At 46.2% G+C, this 14,635-nt stretch overlaps 1 protein-coding gene across 1 annotated transcript in view; it reads left to right on the top strand.

Moving 5' to 3' along the window:
- Positions 1-14,635, top strand: part of sspo (SCO-spondin) — a 67,694-nt gene that overhangs the window by 31,867 nt on the left and 21,192 nt on the right. Inside the window, exons 69-101 of the mRNA XM_055037722.1 lie at positions 233-279; positions 394-564; positions 657-791; positions 1,049-1,185; positions 2,130-2,224; positions 2,303-2,352; positions 2,430-2,600; positions 2,757-2,927; positions 3,505-3,584; positions 3,793-3,962; positions 4,064-4,110; positions 4,423-4,623; positions 5,285-5,455; positions 5,601-5,801; positions 5,904-6,003; positions 6,096-6,316; positions 6,455-6,607; positions 7,076-7,242; positions 7,327-7,472; positions 7,557-7,777; positions 7,862-7,897; positions 8,605-8,769; positions 9,515-9,721; positions 9,801-9,968; positions 10,203-10,337; positions 10,933-11,170; positions 11,498-11,650; positions 11,757-11,803; positions 12,277-12,447; positions 12,941-13,117; positions 13,320-13,475; positions 13,628-13,752; positions 14,313-14,452. Coding sequence (XP_054893697.1) covers positions 233-279; positions 394-564; positions 657-791; positions 1,049-1,185; positions 2,130-2,224; positions 2,303-2,352; positions 2,430-2,600; positions 2,757-2,927; positions 3,505-3,584; positions 3,793-3,962; positions 4,064-4,110; positions 4,423-4,623; positions 5,285-5,455; positions 5,601-5,801; positions 5,904-6,003; positions 6,096-6,316; positions 6,455-6,607; positions 7,076-7,242; positions 7,327-7,472; positions 7,557-7,777; positions 7,862-7,897; positions 8,605-8,769; positions 9,515-9,721; positions 9,801-9,968; positions 10,203-10,337; positions 10,933-11,170; positions 11,498-11,650; positions 11,757-11,803; positions 12,277-12,447; positions 12,941-13,117; positions 13,320-13,475; positions 13,628-13,752; positions 14,313-14,452 — 4,773 coding nt within the window. The remainder of the gene's footprint in view (positions 1-232; positions 280-393; positions 565-656; positions 792-1,048; positions 1,186-2,129; positions 2,225-2,302; positions 2,353-2,429; positions 2,601-2,756; positions 2,928-3,504; positions 3,585-3,792; positions 3,963-4,063; positions 4,111-4,422; positions 4,624-5,284; positions 5,456-5,600; positions 5,802-5,903; positions 6,004-6,095; positions 6,317-6,454; positions 6,608-7,075; positions 7,243-7,326; positions 7,473-7,556; positions 7,778-7,861; positions 7,898-8,604; positions 8,770-9,514; positions 9,722-9,800; positions 9,969-10,202; positions 10,338-10,932; positions 11,171-11,497; positions 11,651-11,756; positions 11,804-12,276; positions 12,448-12,940; positions 13,118-13,319; positions 13,476-13,627; positions 13,753-14,312; positions 14,453-14,635) is intronic.

Here is a 14,635-nt window from a genome sequence, read left to right as displayed (position 1 = left end):
ACAGCAGAGAGTGGGATGAGCAGAGCCATAAGACCCACCTCCGAGCTTGGATTTGTTGTTTTCAGTTAGTCTTGGGAGAAGATGGAGGAGTAACAATTTTTTTCACAGGTCATGTTTCATACCATAGGCTACTGTCACGAGTCACATAAAGAGAGTTTCAGCAAATATATGAAAAAAATATTTTTATAAAGGTTAAATACTGCAGCTTTAACTTCTTTTGTCACGTAAACAGCACCTGCACTGATGGAGAAATGGAGTGTGGGTCTACTCCGTGCCCAGGTGAGTACTATCTGATGGACTGGTGTTTTTCTGTTCTCTGTGTTTTTTTTTTTTTTTTTTTTATGTTTTCTTCTGCTTATTATATTTGTTGTTGTTTAAAATTTTGTGTCAAAGTGGACTGTGGTTGGAGCAGCTGGACGCAGTGGAGCGCATGCACTCGGACGTGCGATGTGGGTATCAGACGGCGGTACCGCTCCGGAACCGATCCTCCTCCAGCCTTCGGAGGCCGTCCCTGCAAAGGAGAGGGAGTCGGGGTCGATACCTGCAGCGTCGAGCCCTGTCTGGGTGAGGACCACCACATCACTGATGGTGTCAAAGCGACGTGGAACGGATGCGTGGAAAAGGTGAAGGAAATGGGTGTCGTGATGTGTTTGAAGGTATCAGAGAACCGTGGAGCTCGTGGTCGGAGTGCTCTGTGACGTGCGGAGGAGGTTACCGGACCCGGACCCGCGGGCCAATCAGGACCCACGGCACAGCCCAGCAGTTCAGCTCCTGTAACCTGCAGCCGTGTGGTAACACTGATCTATATTTGTTCCGAACCACTGTCATATGCGACTGCTAGTATGTGTTTTAGAATTTAATAAACATTCCCAAAGTTTTTTCAGAAATTCTGGAAGTTTTTTTTTTTACATGTTTCTGCCAAGAATGACTGAATCCTTATACTTTAACTAATTATTGTATATGTATTGTTTTATTCTCTAAAACAATACATATGAGTAATCTATTGTTAGTTCTATTTCTTCTTTTTATTTGACTCGTCTGCTGTCAGGTGGAGGCAGGACTTGTCCTCCAGGCCAGCAGTGGACACAGTGTGTGGTGGGACCTGTGAGCTGCACTGACCTCACTCTGAACCTGAGCAGGAACTGCACTCCAGGCTGCCAGTGTCCACATGGGACTGTCCTGCAGGTCGGTCCAATTCATCATGAGACAAACGAATGAAATTTCATAAAGAAGCAACATCAACTCAGACAGATTCAGAAAAATGACTGAAAATATCTCAGTGATTTGTTTTGGAGAAGCAACTGCAAAAGCCCAGTGTTCTCCATTTTTCAACCTTAGTTTGGAAATATTAAAATCATATTATTCAGCAGATCATTCAGGTAATGGGTTGTCAGTTCATTTTAAGATTGAAAAATAAGCAGGAAGGAAGTTGTCTCAGAATCAACCCTGGAACAGAAGCAGCTGCTGCTTCTTTGGGAGGGGAGTAATGTGGTCTTGCTGGACAAGCTGCAGGCAGATGACCTGAGCTCATCCAGTGTAATGAAGGCCTAACTGACCTTGTCAAGGTCACCGAAATATAGGGACTGCTTCACCCTTGCAGTCATTTTTAACTGAAAAACATCAGCTCCCAGTGCAGCATTTGTCTGTCAAAGAGTAATTCAGAATAATTCTCAGGTTTCTGGTCAAGGCCGGTTCTTAAAGAATCAAAATCCAGCAGGTCAGAACCATATAGAGGTCAGAGAGAGACGAGCACTTGAACCTAAAGATAAACTATAAAATGAAATCTCTCCATGTTGTCTCTGCCATAGGCTTGGGGAAGTCGGCTAAATGTCTGCATTTACTTTTTCTGGTTTACTGCTTTTCCTCAAGTCAGCTTAAGAGCTAGGAAATAAAATAAAATAAACAGGTCTAAAATCAGATAAAACCATTGGGTGAAGGTTATGCTTTGTAGCAATAGACTCCACCACATCATCATTAAAACAATAAGCCAGGAAAGGAAGGTACACAGGCTCTAGATGATCGAACACCACCGAGTTAGAAGATAATGGCTGCTGGAAGCAGACGTCCATTCATACATGCACTTTCGATGTTACTCTGAAAGCTTAGCTGTGAAGCTTTTCTGTTTTCAGGATGGTAAGTGTGTGCTTCAATCAGACTGTCCCTGTGATGCCGATATAGAGCCATACAAACCCGGAGACACTGTGCCCAACAAATGCAAGAACTGGTAGGAAAATACAGCACAAACTAACTCTAAGAGCTTAAAGGGAGAGTAAAAGTGACAGACTTGTTTCTAACCTTCCAGTACCTGTGAAAGAGGAAGGCTCGTAAACTGCTCTCGGATCAGCTGCAACGGTAAGACGCATGACTCTAACTCTAACATGTATAACCTTCTAATGTTTACACGCCATTGTTGTGTGACGCGTGTCCAGTGGACGGCCAGTGGTCATCATGGACTCCCTGGAGTCAGTGCTCAGTGTCATGTGGAGCGGGTCTCCAGTCTCGGTACCGGTTCTGCTCCAGTCCCCAGCAGTCAGGCAGTGGACTCCCGTGTCTTGGTCCTCACCGCGAGGATCAAGTCTGCATCATGCCCCTGTGTGACCGTGAGTTGAGTTTTGGCTCATGAACGTTACCAAAAGCACACAAGCTGATATCGGCATGTTCTCTCACTGACTGAACTAGTTTAATGTATTTACAGTTGCAGTAATCCAAACTCCTTTTAGTCATTTTTTTCTGTTTTTGTAATGGCTTGTCTGTAGTTGACGGGGCCTGGAGTCGCTGGAGTGACTGGACGGACTGCTCCAAGTCATGCGGTGGAGGGATCCAGAGCCGGAGGAGACTCTGTGACTCCCCCAGTCCTGAGGGGGCCGGAAGCTACTGCGAGGGGCCTGGAACAGATGTCAGAGCCTGTAACACCGACCACTGTCCAGGTAGTCTGGAGGAACTCTGCTTTCATTTGTCAAAGTTTATTCATACAGCACTTTTAGAAACAGCTTAAAACTGCTCCAAAGTGCCGTACAAAGACAATAACACAATAGGATCAATTAACGAAGAGAAAATAAAACCGAAAAGTCACCACAGAAAAGTCGCAGTATCGTGCCTCAATTAAATGCCAAAGAATAAAAATAATTTTTAAGAAGCCATTTAAAGTGACCCAGACTGGGCAGCTCTAATCTGGAAAGGAAACCAGAGAGCAGCAGCAAAAAGAAAGTCTGGTTTCATCCGAGGGAGATTCAGTAACAACTTATAAATTGAGCACAAAGTTCTGGGTACAGATTGAAGTTTGAAAAGATCCTGAAGGTGAAAAGATTCTAGGCCATTCAGAATAATACGTTTTTCAAAGAATCTTCAAATCTATCTGATATGAAACAGTCAGCCTCGGTAAAGAGGCCAACATTGGCCTTATACTGTATGTTCAGACTTCCAGACGCCTGTGATGTATTTGTCTCCAGTGTGTAACATACTGTAAAAAAACGTCCTCCCAGTTTTTTCGTCTGTTTGCTCTAGTGCCGCCTTGCTCCAAGGTCCCAGGAACGGTCTTCAGCAGCTGTGGGCCGTCCTGCCCTCGATCCTGTGACGACCTGGCAGTAAGTGTAGCGCCGCAGCGTGCTCACATTCAACGTGTTTTCTTCTGAGTTTGAATAAAAATGCACGTCACACTTCCAACATTTCATTGAACATTAAAGTTGGGTGGGTGTGACAAAATGTGAAAAAGTTTAAAGTGTAGTTTTATAAGCACTGCACTCTGTGCTTTCATCCTGTTGATACAAACCGATATCCCAACTCGTCTCCCAGCACTGTGAGTGGCACTGTGAGCCGGGGTGCTACTGCACCGAGGGGAAGGTCCTCTCAGCCAATGGGACGGTCTGCGTGGCGAGGGACGGCTGTCCCTGCTTGGACATAAACACTGGGCGTCGTGTGGAGCCAGGAGAGTCCACTCAGGCCCCTGATGGCTGCAACAACTGGTCAGAGCCATGGAGACCGAAGGAACATATTGAATATCTGATCCTTTATTTATTATTATAAATCTGCAGACAAGTGTCGGCTCTGTTTCTCTGTGTTGCAGCACATGTCAGGGTGGAGAGTTCAACTGCACCACCGAGCCATGTCCAGGTGGGTAAGGTCACTTTAAAGGTCTGCGCATGTCAATCAATCAATCAATCAATCAATCATGAGTTTCTCTACAACTTGCTGGGTCATTAGTTCTTTAATCCTGGAAATGTTCTTCAGGTGATAGAAGGCTGACTTTCTTTATGTCTCTGAAGGTTCAGGTCAGAGGTCATCACTACACCCAGATTTTGGGCCTCTTCACTAATTTTGAAGCTGTAATAACTGAAGCTGCATGCAGATTGTCGATCGTTCCTCATGTGATGAATTTTTGCTTCAAAACCAGCTGGAACTAATTGGTACATCTCTGCTTCCTAGTGTCGGGTGGGTGGTGTGAGTGGTCAGAGTGGACTCCCTGCTCCAGAACCTGTGGGGCGGAGTCAGTGTCCCGCTACAGGAGCTGCAACTGTCCTGAGCCTAAAGCTGGGGGAGACCTCTGTCCCGGAGAACAGGAAACGCACAACGGGATCGGAGCACAAATACAGAGACGGCCCTGCCCTGTCGTCACATTCTGCCCAAGTAAGATCCTGACAAAAATAGAGTGGAGACGAACATTTTAAAAAGCTGTTAGTACGAAAATAGTTTTGGTAAAATAGTTATCTGATCAGAAGAAACGGTCTGCCACTGTTGAGAGGATAAAACGGAAAAAACAAGAAGGTTAGAACTGTGACTTTAAAAGGTAATATGTATTTTTACATATTACCTTTACATTATAATTTTAGAGAAATTGAGGTTGTTTCTCACGGAGCCCCCAATGGGACAAGGGAATTTATTTTTTCTCTTGCAAAACTTTTGCGTTAAAGTTTTGCAATAAGCAAATATTGCTTACTGCAATCATCGAGATGGAACTGCTCATGAAAACAGACCTTTACTGATTATTCAGACTACCATCACAGAAAAGACACTATGAAAACTGTCACATATGACGTTAGTACCCTGTGAAAATAACTCATACATAATCCAAATAGGTTGTCAAGAAAAACATATAAAACGTCAGTTATTTATTCACTCAGATGCCTGTCTCACAGTTTGTGTGTGTGTGTGTGTGTGTGTGTGTGTGTGTGTGTGTGTGTGTGTGTGTGTGTGTGTGTGTGTGTGTGTGTGTGTGTGTGTGTGTGTGTGTGTGTGTGTGTGTGTGTGTGTGTGTGTGTGTGTGTGTGTGTGTGTGTTTCACTGATAGTTCATGGCTCCTGGAGTTCCTGGTCTGCCTGGTCAGAGTGTGATGAATGTGCCGGCTCCTCCATTCGTACCAGACAGTGTAACAGTCCCCCTGTCAGGTTTGGTGGCCTCCCCTGTCTGGGCGAGAGCCGGCAGAGCCGCAGATGTCACGACAACGCCACTGTCTGCTCAGGTCAGCCCACTGAGAGGTTTCACTCTGACCGGATCTGTGTTTAGATGCAGAGATGCTCTCCAAGCCTGAGAAGCTGCGTCTTCACACGCCGTAGCACCTTCTCCCACCATCTTTGTTAAAAGTTAGATTCATCTGTGTTTCTCAGACTGCGGTGGTGGTCAGGAGGAATGGCCGTGTGGGAAGCCTTGCGCTCGCTCCTGTTCAGATCTCCACGGCGACACGGACTGCTTGGACTCCCCCCGGTGCATCCGGACCTGCGGTTGTCCGGACGACATGCTGCTGCAGGACGAAGTGTGTGTGGCAAGACAGGAGTGCCGCTGCAAATACCACAACGGCTCAGCTACCGGTTCGACACGTCTTCCGTTTACGCAGAAATAGCTTGGAAGAATCAAAAGCGGAGATCTGTTGTTAATGTGAGAAACATCAAACTGTGTATTTCTCTGTCAAGATGGTTTGGGTTCCAGGAACGTATCCTGGGTGTGGCCTGGTGGATATGACTGGCAGTTTGCAAATCCAGGGGATATCATCATCAGTGACTGTAAAAACTGGTAAAGCTGCCTCTCCAACGATGACAATCCGTTGAGAACTTTGATCAGTTCGGTATTGATTCCTCATCTTTTTATGCTTCTTTATTCCTCAGCTCGTGTGAGGGTGGCGTTTTGCAGTGCCAGTCTGTCCCCGGTTGCCATGTGGATGGGGGCTGGGGCCAATGGGGAGCCTGGACCGAGTGCTCTGTTCCTTGTGGCAGAGGCGTGACGTTCAGGAGGCGTCTGTGCGATAACCCGGCCCCTCAGGCCGGCGGCAGAGGCTGTCTGGGTGCAGCAGAGCAGAAGAAGGACTGCAACATGCAAATGTGCACAGGTCTAATACAAGCTAGCATTTCTGAATTTATTCTACCTGCAATTTAACTGCAAACTTTACACAGAATATCTAGAGTTTTGGTCTTTTTTTTTTTGTTTGTTAATTCATCCTGTGAGTTCTGGTCTGTTTTGTGTCCAGACTCGGTGGGCCCTTGGCTGCTCTGGTCTCAGTGGTCTTCTTGCTCGGTGAGCTGCGGCGGAGGGCAGCAGTCCCGTTCTCGTACCTGCACCTCTCCACCTTGCCACGGTGTCAGTCGCCAGAGCAAAATGTGCAACACACAGGTCTGCCTCGGTGGGTCTCTGTTTCTGAACCCAACATGACATTCAGTCAGATTTCAATGTCTGCAGGAGTAAAGTCATGGGGAATGGCATGAATTATCTTGTGAGGTTCCTCAAGATTCTATTTTGGGCTCTACTCTATTGCAGCTCAATGAAGTCTCAGTAGATAATGTGTCTGCATGCTGATGATATGAAATTGTATTTTTGTTTTGGGGCTTTTGCATTTTGTATTCTGTCCACCTTGACTGGGAGACAGAAATAATTGATTTGCTTCTGAAAACATTACCCGTGTTGTAAGTGAAATCCATGTATCAAAGATTGGTCTGATCAGTTGAACTTGTGAAATGTGGTGTGTTGCGTTGACAGCTCCATGTTCCTGGAGTATCACTCCACCCAACTTTTGCAGTGCTTTGCCATTATTTGAAAAAAGGTGCTGCACAAATAAAGTGACTTGCGTGTGTTTTTGCATGTTGTTGTGAAGATGTGGGCTGCCCCCCCGGTAAGCTGTACAGGGAGTGTGAGCGTGGAGAGGGCTGTCCCTTCAGCTGCGCTCAGGTCAGTGGCAGAGAGGGCTGCTACTCTGACAGCTGTGAGGAAGGCTGCCACTGCCCCCCGCACACCTACCAGCACCATGGAACGTGTACACCGGTGGGTCCTGAGCAACTTCAGGCTGGGCAGTTGAGGATGGGTTGAGACGGAACGAACTGACCCCATGTGGCCTGTGTGTTTCAGGAGTGTCCGTGTCTGGTGGATAGAGAGTTCCTGGCCCGCTTGCAGAGCGTGTCTGTCACATCCGTATCATCTCTGCTCTCCAACAACGTCTCAGAAGGGTCGGAGCTCATGTCTGGAGATGCACTGACGCATGACTGCAGCACCTGGTGAGTCCAATGTGTTGTCTAAGTCAGTCTGATCTGCTGAGCAGCTCTATGATTTACCCTGGGATCGGGTTCTGTTTCCTGTAGCGGCTGTGAGCATGGCAGGTGGAACTGTTCCCTGGAGCTCTGCCCCGTCCACGGCGGGTTGTCACCCTGGGGCCCCTGGAGCCCCTGCTCGCTCTCCTGTGGAGGTCTGGGAGTGAAGACTCGCTCCAGGGCCTGCACAGAGCCGGCTCCGGCCCACGGTGGGAGAGACTGTCAGGGGCTCCGCAAGGAGACCACCTATTGCCAGGCCCCGGATTGTCCAGGTGGGAGTTAACCTGAGAGAAAGTTGTTGATGAAATAATTTGTTGTGTGGTTACAAGACTTAATTGTTTTGCCTTTTTTTGCAGCCACTGTTGTTCCAACAGTGGAACCAACTATTCCAGGTAGCATCTTTGCTTTAATTTAAACATTTATAATCTTTTTCTTTTTCATTTTACCGTACATGCTGATCTGATCTTATTTTTGCAGTTTATACTCATTCTCTGTTTTTCAAACAGCTTTGACAAACCAACTGAAATTTCACAGACTTCTAATTTTGCTTTAACAGCCATAAAACTAGAAGACAAAATGACATTAAAAACATTTTCAGCTTACCTGCTGTGAGTGTTTATGTTGGCGTAGAAAAAACACTATGTAAATAAAAATTATGTAGAAGCATGTAGAAACCTTGGTAACTTTATATTAATCAGCAAAACAAAAAAGTTCATTCATAATTTAGTTACACTTTAACTTAATCTTTTTAAGAAGTTGGAATCTTAAAAAGATGAACCACTTTTAGTCTGTCATTCAACCTTCCTGTTATCTGCTGAATATATCAACCTCACTTAAAAAAACAAAAAACATATTTCAAAACACTGGAAAAGATGGTTTCTTCTAAATATAGCATTACATTTGTGCTTTCTTTTACTTTATGTTTAAACGCTTCACCATGACTATGAAAATAACTTACTTTTTATTAAAGTGGTAGCACTTTATTGTCCTTGATAAAGATCAGGTCTTGGTCTTTCCGACTGGCCGGTTAATGGTCAGGATCACCACTTGATCTCAAGAACCAAAGTTGCTTCAGCGCCTTTCTTCCCGTCTCCGATAGAGGAGGATTCCGGCTTCTCTCCGTGGTCGCTGTGGAGCTCCTGCACCAAAACCTGCACCGATGTTCAGACCCCTGCTGTAAAGTCTCGTCATCGACTGTGTGCCAAACCTCCCTGCTCTGGAAGCGCTCACCAGGAGAAGGCGTGCAACCTGCCCCAGTGTCCAGGTCTGACTGTCACACATCACAGTTCCCTCTCCGGGTCAATTCTGGCAGGTCTCTCTCAGAACAAACCTTCTATTTTGTTTTGTATTGTGATTTTTAAATGTAGCGATAAGTAAGAAACAGCGGGTGTGTAGTAAAACAGTGACGGAGGCGCCTTTCACTCTTTCTGAAGTTAGAACCGCAAACTAAAATATCTTTGGGAGATTTTATGCTGCAGAGCAACAGAGTGGTTCAAATTTGTGAGCTGCTTGGCAGAGGACTGACTCTGCTCATCATCCTCAGTGAAACATGCATTTCTTCAGCTGGCCAGAGTTTATGGTGACATTGGAGTTGACCTACCAAAAGAAAAAAAATCTGTTGACATTTAAGTTTGGACTGTGACACTTTGAGAACAAATTTAAGCTACATTTACCAGGCACATAGTGAATGGGTAGATGGCATATAACATGTAGTAAGGGTGCACCCACACTTTGTGTGATTGGCTAACACTTACATGTGAAATTGATCTTATCAACCTGAAAAAACTGTTATAAAATTTTTAAAAGTCTGTTGTTTTTTTAGAGATCATCGATCAGTAATTGGCCAGTAAACTTCAATTGGTGCTCCAATAGTCTGCGGTATATTACAGTAGTCTTCATTTTTTTCTCAGTCATCATAATCTGAATAAATGAGCAGTTTAATCATCAGACAATGGGCATGAGCTGCAAAGATTTGTACCGTTTGCACTACACTTTGTTCTAAACTGCAGGAGAGGTGTGTGTAGGAGCCACCTGCCCTCCAAGGAACTGCTCCTGGATGGAGTGGGGGCTGTGGGGGTCCTGCTCTCGGTCTTGTGGTGTGGGTCACCAGGAGAGGATTCGAACCTTCCTCCAGCCTGCCGGCAACGGTTCCTGGTGTGAGGACATTGTTGGAGGGAACCTGGACCATCGCTTCTGTAACATCCGGCCCTGCAGAGGTCAGTGTGGCGCCTCGCCCATTCAGTGCGCTTCACGGTGAAGTTTGAGCCAACGGCCTGACCTATCGCTGTGAAACAGTGAATGGAGGCTGGTCCAGGTGGAGTCCCTGGTCCCGCTGCGACCAGCGCTGCGGTGGCGGCCGCTCCATCCGCACCCGTTCCTGCTCCAGCCCCCCACCCAAGAACGGGGGCAGGAAGTGCGTCGGGGAGAAGAACCAGGTCAAGCCGTGTAACACCAAACCTTGTGGTGAGGCTGAGCGGAACACACCATGTGTAGATCACTGTGACCTTTCCCAGTCCTTGTCCTGCACACGAACGAAGGCTCATTAAGTCAGCATAAGGCCATGTTGGAAAAGTCAGCATTCTTGGGGAGGCATGAGATGCAGAAACAGAGCCGGCAGCATCCCCAGGACATTCATGACCTTCTGTGTGTGTGTGTGTGTGTGTGTGTGTGTGTGTGTGTGTGTGCGTGCGCCATCAGATGATGGAGGCTGTCCGATGGGCCAGGAGTTTGTGTCGTGTGCCAACCAGTGTCCTCAACGCTGCTCAGATCTCCAGCAGGGCATCGAGTGCCAGGGCAGCGCTGAATGTCAGCCTGGCTGTCGCTGCCCTCAAGGTGCTGAACCGGCTCCATGCTCTGTCACGCCGCGTGTCTTTGTTTCTTTGTTTCATATCACAGGTGATTGTTCAGGCAGTTTGTTCAGGTGTTGGACAGGCATGAATTATTCCTGCTGCTGTTCACACGGATCAGATTTAAACACGTCTTTAAAGGTTCATGTGATGGCGCGTAAAAGTAGATGGAAGCCGGTTATTTTGTAGGATATTTAATGGCTTTTTTGATTCACATTGATTGTTTTTTGTTTCATAAATAGTCAAATTTCTGTCTAAAATCTGTTCCGGAAGATGAATTATTTATCTTCCCCGGGTATTTTATTTAAATTAGCAATATCAGGAAACAAAAAATAATTGCATGTAATCCAGAATTATACTTAGTTATTATACAATGTTATGGTTTATTTACTAATATTTAGTATTTTGAGTAGATGCAGATCAGGATCTACAGCGTGTTGAAACGGCCAAACACCTGCTGAGTTTTAGAACAGGTTTTGCCGTGTGTGTGTGTGTGTGTGTGTGTGTGTGTGTGTGTGTGTGTGTGTGTGTGTGTGTATGTGCGTGTGTGTGTGTGCGTGCGTGTGTGTGTCTGTGTTCAGGTCGGTTGCAGCAGGACGGTGTGTGTGTGGAGCTGTGGCAGTGCGACTGCGTGGACTCGCTGGGCGATGTGTGGGCAGCAGGCAGCTGGCACCGGGTGGACTGCAACAACTGCAGCTGCTCTGACGGCCGGCTGCTCTGCACCAATCACAGCTGCCCGCCCGTCTGCGCGTGGAGCTCGTGGTCCAGCTGGGCAGCCTGCAGCACTTCCTGTGGGCAGGGCCAGAGAACCAGATACAGGTGAGGTAGTGGACTCTCTGTGTTGGGTTGGGAGTTTGCATTACGTGCCAGTAAAGCACTGTAGGGTAGGGGTAAAGAAGGATTCGTTCTTTAGAAGCTCTCCTGCAGAATCAACTCTCCCAGCAACAAAAGATTAGTCTGTTAACTGAAAGTGGGAATACCCTGGATCTGCAGTCTTCTACTATCATTTGAAGTACAAGTTGAATGCAATGTGTCTTTGAACTTATGACACTTTGCATTATAGTTACTTCTGTTGGTACCATCTCTGTTAGGCGGAGACGGTGATAGATGGTTTCTTTGCTGAGTCTGTGTCATACGTTGTGTCAGATCCCGGGTCCCAGAGACCGAAGGAGTAGACTGCAACTTTGAGGAGGTTCAGCACAAACCGTGCAACCCTGGACTCTGCCCCCCTCTCTGCCTACACGAGGAACAGGAACTCAGAGTGGGAGACACCTGGCTGCAGGGAGAGTGTCAGCAATGGTGAGATGGAAGAGGAGGAATGTTCGGAGCCGGGACCAGCAGAGGGCGTTTCTGCTCATGCATCAACATTTGTTCATGTTTTTCCATGCTCTGTTTTCTTTCTCAGCATTTGTACCCCAGAGGGAATCTACTGCCAAGACATCGACTGCAGAGGTAGACAGTAGATTCACTGTAATGATGACATAAAGAAAGGGGAACGGTGTACAATAATGTTGAGTTGTAACCTGGTTAGTTTGTCATTGAATTGCATTCGTGCTGCACTGTGACCAGTTAAGTTTTCACAAATACCACATTGTGCTTCTCAGGCTCTAATGCCAGAAAAAGTAAAGACAATCCAAACTTTGTGAGCTCACTAATAGAACCAGACTCTCATAAATCTTAAGCTGATGGGCCCAGTTTGGTTGGGTAGAACTGACTAAATCAGTTCTGATCGATGCAGTCACATTCTCAGTCACCTCGTCTTGTCCATTTGTTGCATTTTTCTTGCCATATCCATACGTTTCTCTACAGTAGTTCTTTTTTAATGTGAGTGTGATGCCTCCAGATAGAATTGGGGGGAATTCCCCCATGTCTAAAACTCTGATACCTCAGGAAATGGTGGCTGCCCGGATGCTTTGTGTTTGCAGTTGACGGTGCCTGGACGCCCTGGTCAGTGTGGTCCGACTGCTCAGCGACCTGCAGCCAGGGGACGCGGGTCAGAACCCGAGCCTGCATCAACCCCCCGCCACGAAACAACGGCTCTCACTGCAGCGGAGCGGCCAGAGAAACGCAGCACTGTCAGACGCCGCCGTGTCTGGGTTGGTTACACACCGGGGGCGTCAAACTCATTTTGGGCCATATCTAGATCATGAAAGTCCTTAAAGAGCCGTTTGTGACAGAATGTGTAGATAAAACTCCCTATTGATAAATTGTTAAATTACAGCTTTCTCTGAATTCAGTTTGCAATTCTTAATAAGTAATATATAACATCTTTCCACATTTAAGTCATTTGGCCTGATTTGATTTGATTGATAATATTTAAGCAGATAACAGAAATCTTGAATTTGTGTTAATGTGGCTTCCTGAAGTTTAGAGGGCCACAAAAAATGGATATGGTGGACTGGTCCCATATCCAGCCCAGCATATCTGGATATTGGACCAGTTCTAGTAAACTAAAACGAGTCTAACGCGTTCCAGCTCACTAAAACACACCCTGACACCATACTGAACCTCTCAACCTGCCGCTGCTTCCTGTTTGGATGACTTCAAATATCAGCTCCCCACCTTTTATCTCTCTTTATTCCCTTCTAGATGACCTTTGCCCATGGTCGCCATGGTCACCGTGCTCCAGGAGCTGCGGCGCCGGGTCGGTGTGGCGACGCAGGGCGTGTGTGTGTGAGGAGGGAGGCGACGCAGCGTGCCCCCCTGAGGCCGAGGCCCTGAGGAACAGAGAGGAGACCCAGCTGTGTTACCAGCGACCGTGTCCCGGTACAGAGCCAGAAAAACCCTCAATAAGACCCTACTGTGATGTCATGAAGCTGCAAAGGAAGATTCATTTGCATTATTTTCAAATATTCCAAACATTATTTAGCTTTAGCTTTGCAATTTATTGTATTACCACGTCACAAGACACTGAGGAAAAACACAGGCAGAAATAAATGTCTGTAGAAGAACTCCTGTTGTTTTCCAGAATGTCCCATGTCCGCGTGGAGCGTTTGGTCTCGTTGCTCGTGCGAGTCTCAGAGGCAGCAGCGATACCGCGTAGCGCTCACCTCGGCCGCCGGGGGGCAGCAGTGCACTCCCGTAGAAACCCAGAGCCAGGCGTGCAGCCTCAGTCAGTGTGACGGTAAGTTAGGTTTTCTGGAGCGTCTCTTCAGAGTCTTCCCCGCTGTGTCTGATTGGGCGATTCTGTTTGCGTGGCGCTTTCTACGCTGTGAAGTTTGTGCACGGTAATAAAATGAAAGACTCGTATGAACGGTGGTGTCTCCCTGTTTGCAGGCTGCGAAGCCCCGTTTGTTCACTCTGCATGCGGAGCGCCGTGTGAGAAGCAGTGCGCTCTGATGGGCAGAGAAGATCTTTGTCTGGGGGTCAGAGAGTGCACACCTGGCTGCTACTGCCCTCAGGTCAACCTCTACTCTCTAACATGATTTAGAGAGTAGTTTGGTATATACAAACAAATGTTTGTATATAACATTTTATATACAAAATATAATACTGTATAAAGAAATGCATATGAAATTGTTTTGAAAAATTCACCTCATTTATATGAATTTAAATGAAGTTGAATTAATTTGACCATGAAATTAACTAGCCTTTAACAAAGGAAACTAATTTACAACAAAGATCCTTGTAGACAGAGGAGATAAAATATCAGTACATTTCTGCCCCTCTGCCCCCCAAAAGAATCAGAAATTTCGAGATTGACTTGTGAAATTTTTGACAGAAGGCTAAGGACAGTTTTGATCTTAAAAGTCAGAAATTAGCTAATTTTTTTATTATTTTTTTTATTTGAAATGTCAAAAAAAATATTTTTTAAATAAAGGACATTTCTATGTTTTTGACATTTTAGAAAACTTACAAAAATAAAAATGACCCATTTGGAATTGTACTTTTACCCTTCTTGAATGAAGTTGCATGAAAGAAAACAAATGGTTCACGGACTCCGTTGTCTTTCTCCTTCCAGGGCCTGCTGCAGCAGAACGGCAGCTGCGTTCCTCTGCAGCAGTGTGGCTGCATGTTTCTGTGGCCCCAGGCTTCAGAGGAACCTCCCACACCCACTGTTGTCCCTCAAGGGGCCACGGTCACTGTAGACTGCAGCACCTGGTTAGAGCCACATTTTGTTTAGCATTATTTGTTGTGCAGAAAGATAGATGTCTATAGCAACCTAAAATGCACCACTGATATTGTTGCTGCAGCTGAGGGATTTCATTAACCATCTATGGCTAAAGTTGTTGGAGTTAACTGAAACTAAAGAAATAACAAAAACTGAAAACATTTTTTCATTTA

Source organism: Poeciliopsis prolifica, unplaced genomic scaffold (assembly GCF_027474105.1).
Source record: "Poeciliopsis prolifica strain line A6 unplaced genomic scaffold, Auburn_PproV2 SCAFFOLD012, whole genome shotgun sequence".
Lineage (NCBI taxonomy): Eukaryota > Metazoa > Chordata > Actinopteri > Cyprinodontiformes > Poeciliidae > Poeciliopsis > Poeciliopsis prolifica.
This window is presented reverse-complemented; position numbering and strand designations above follow the sequence as displayed.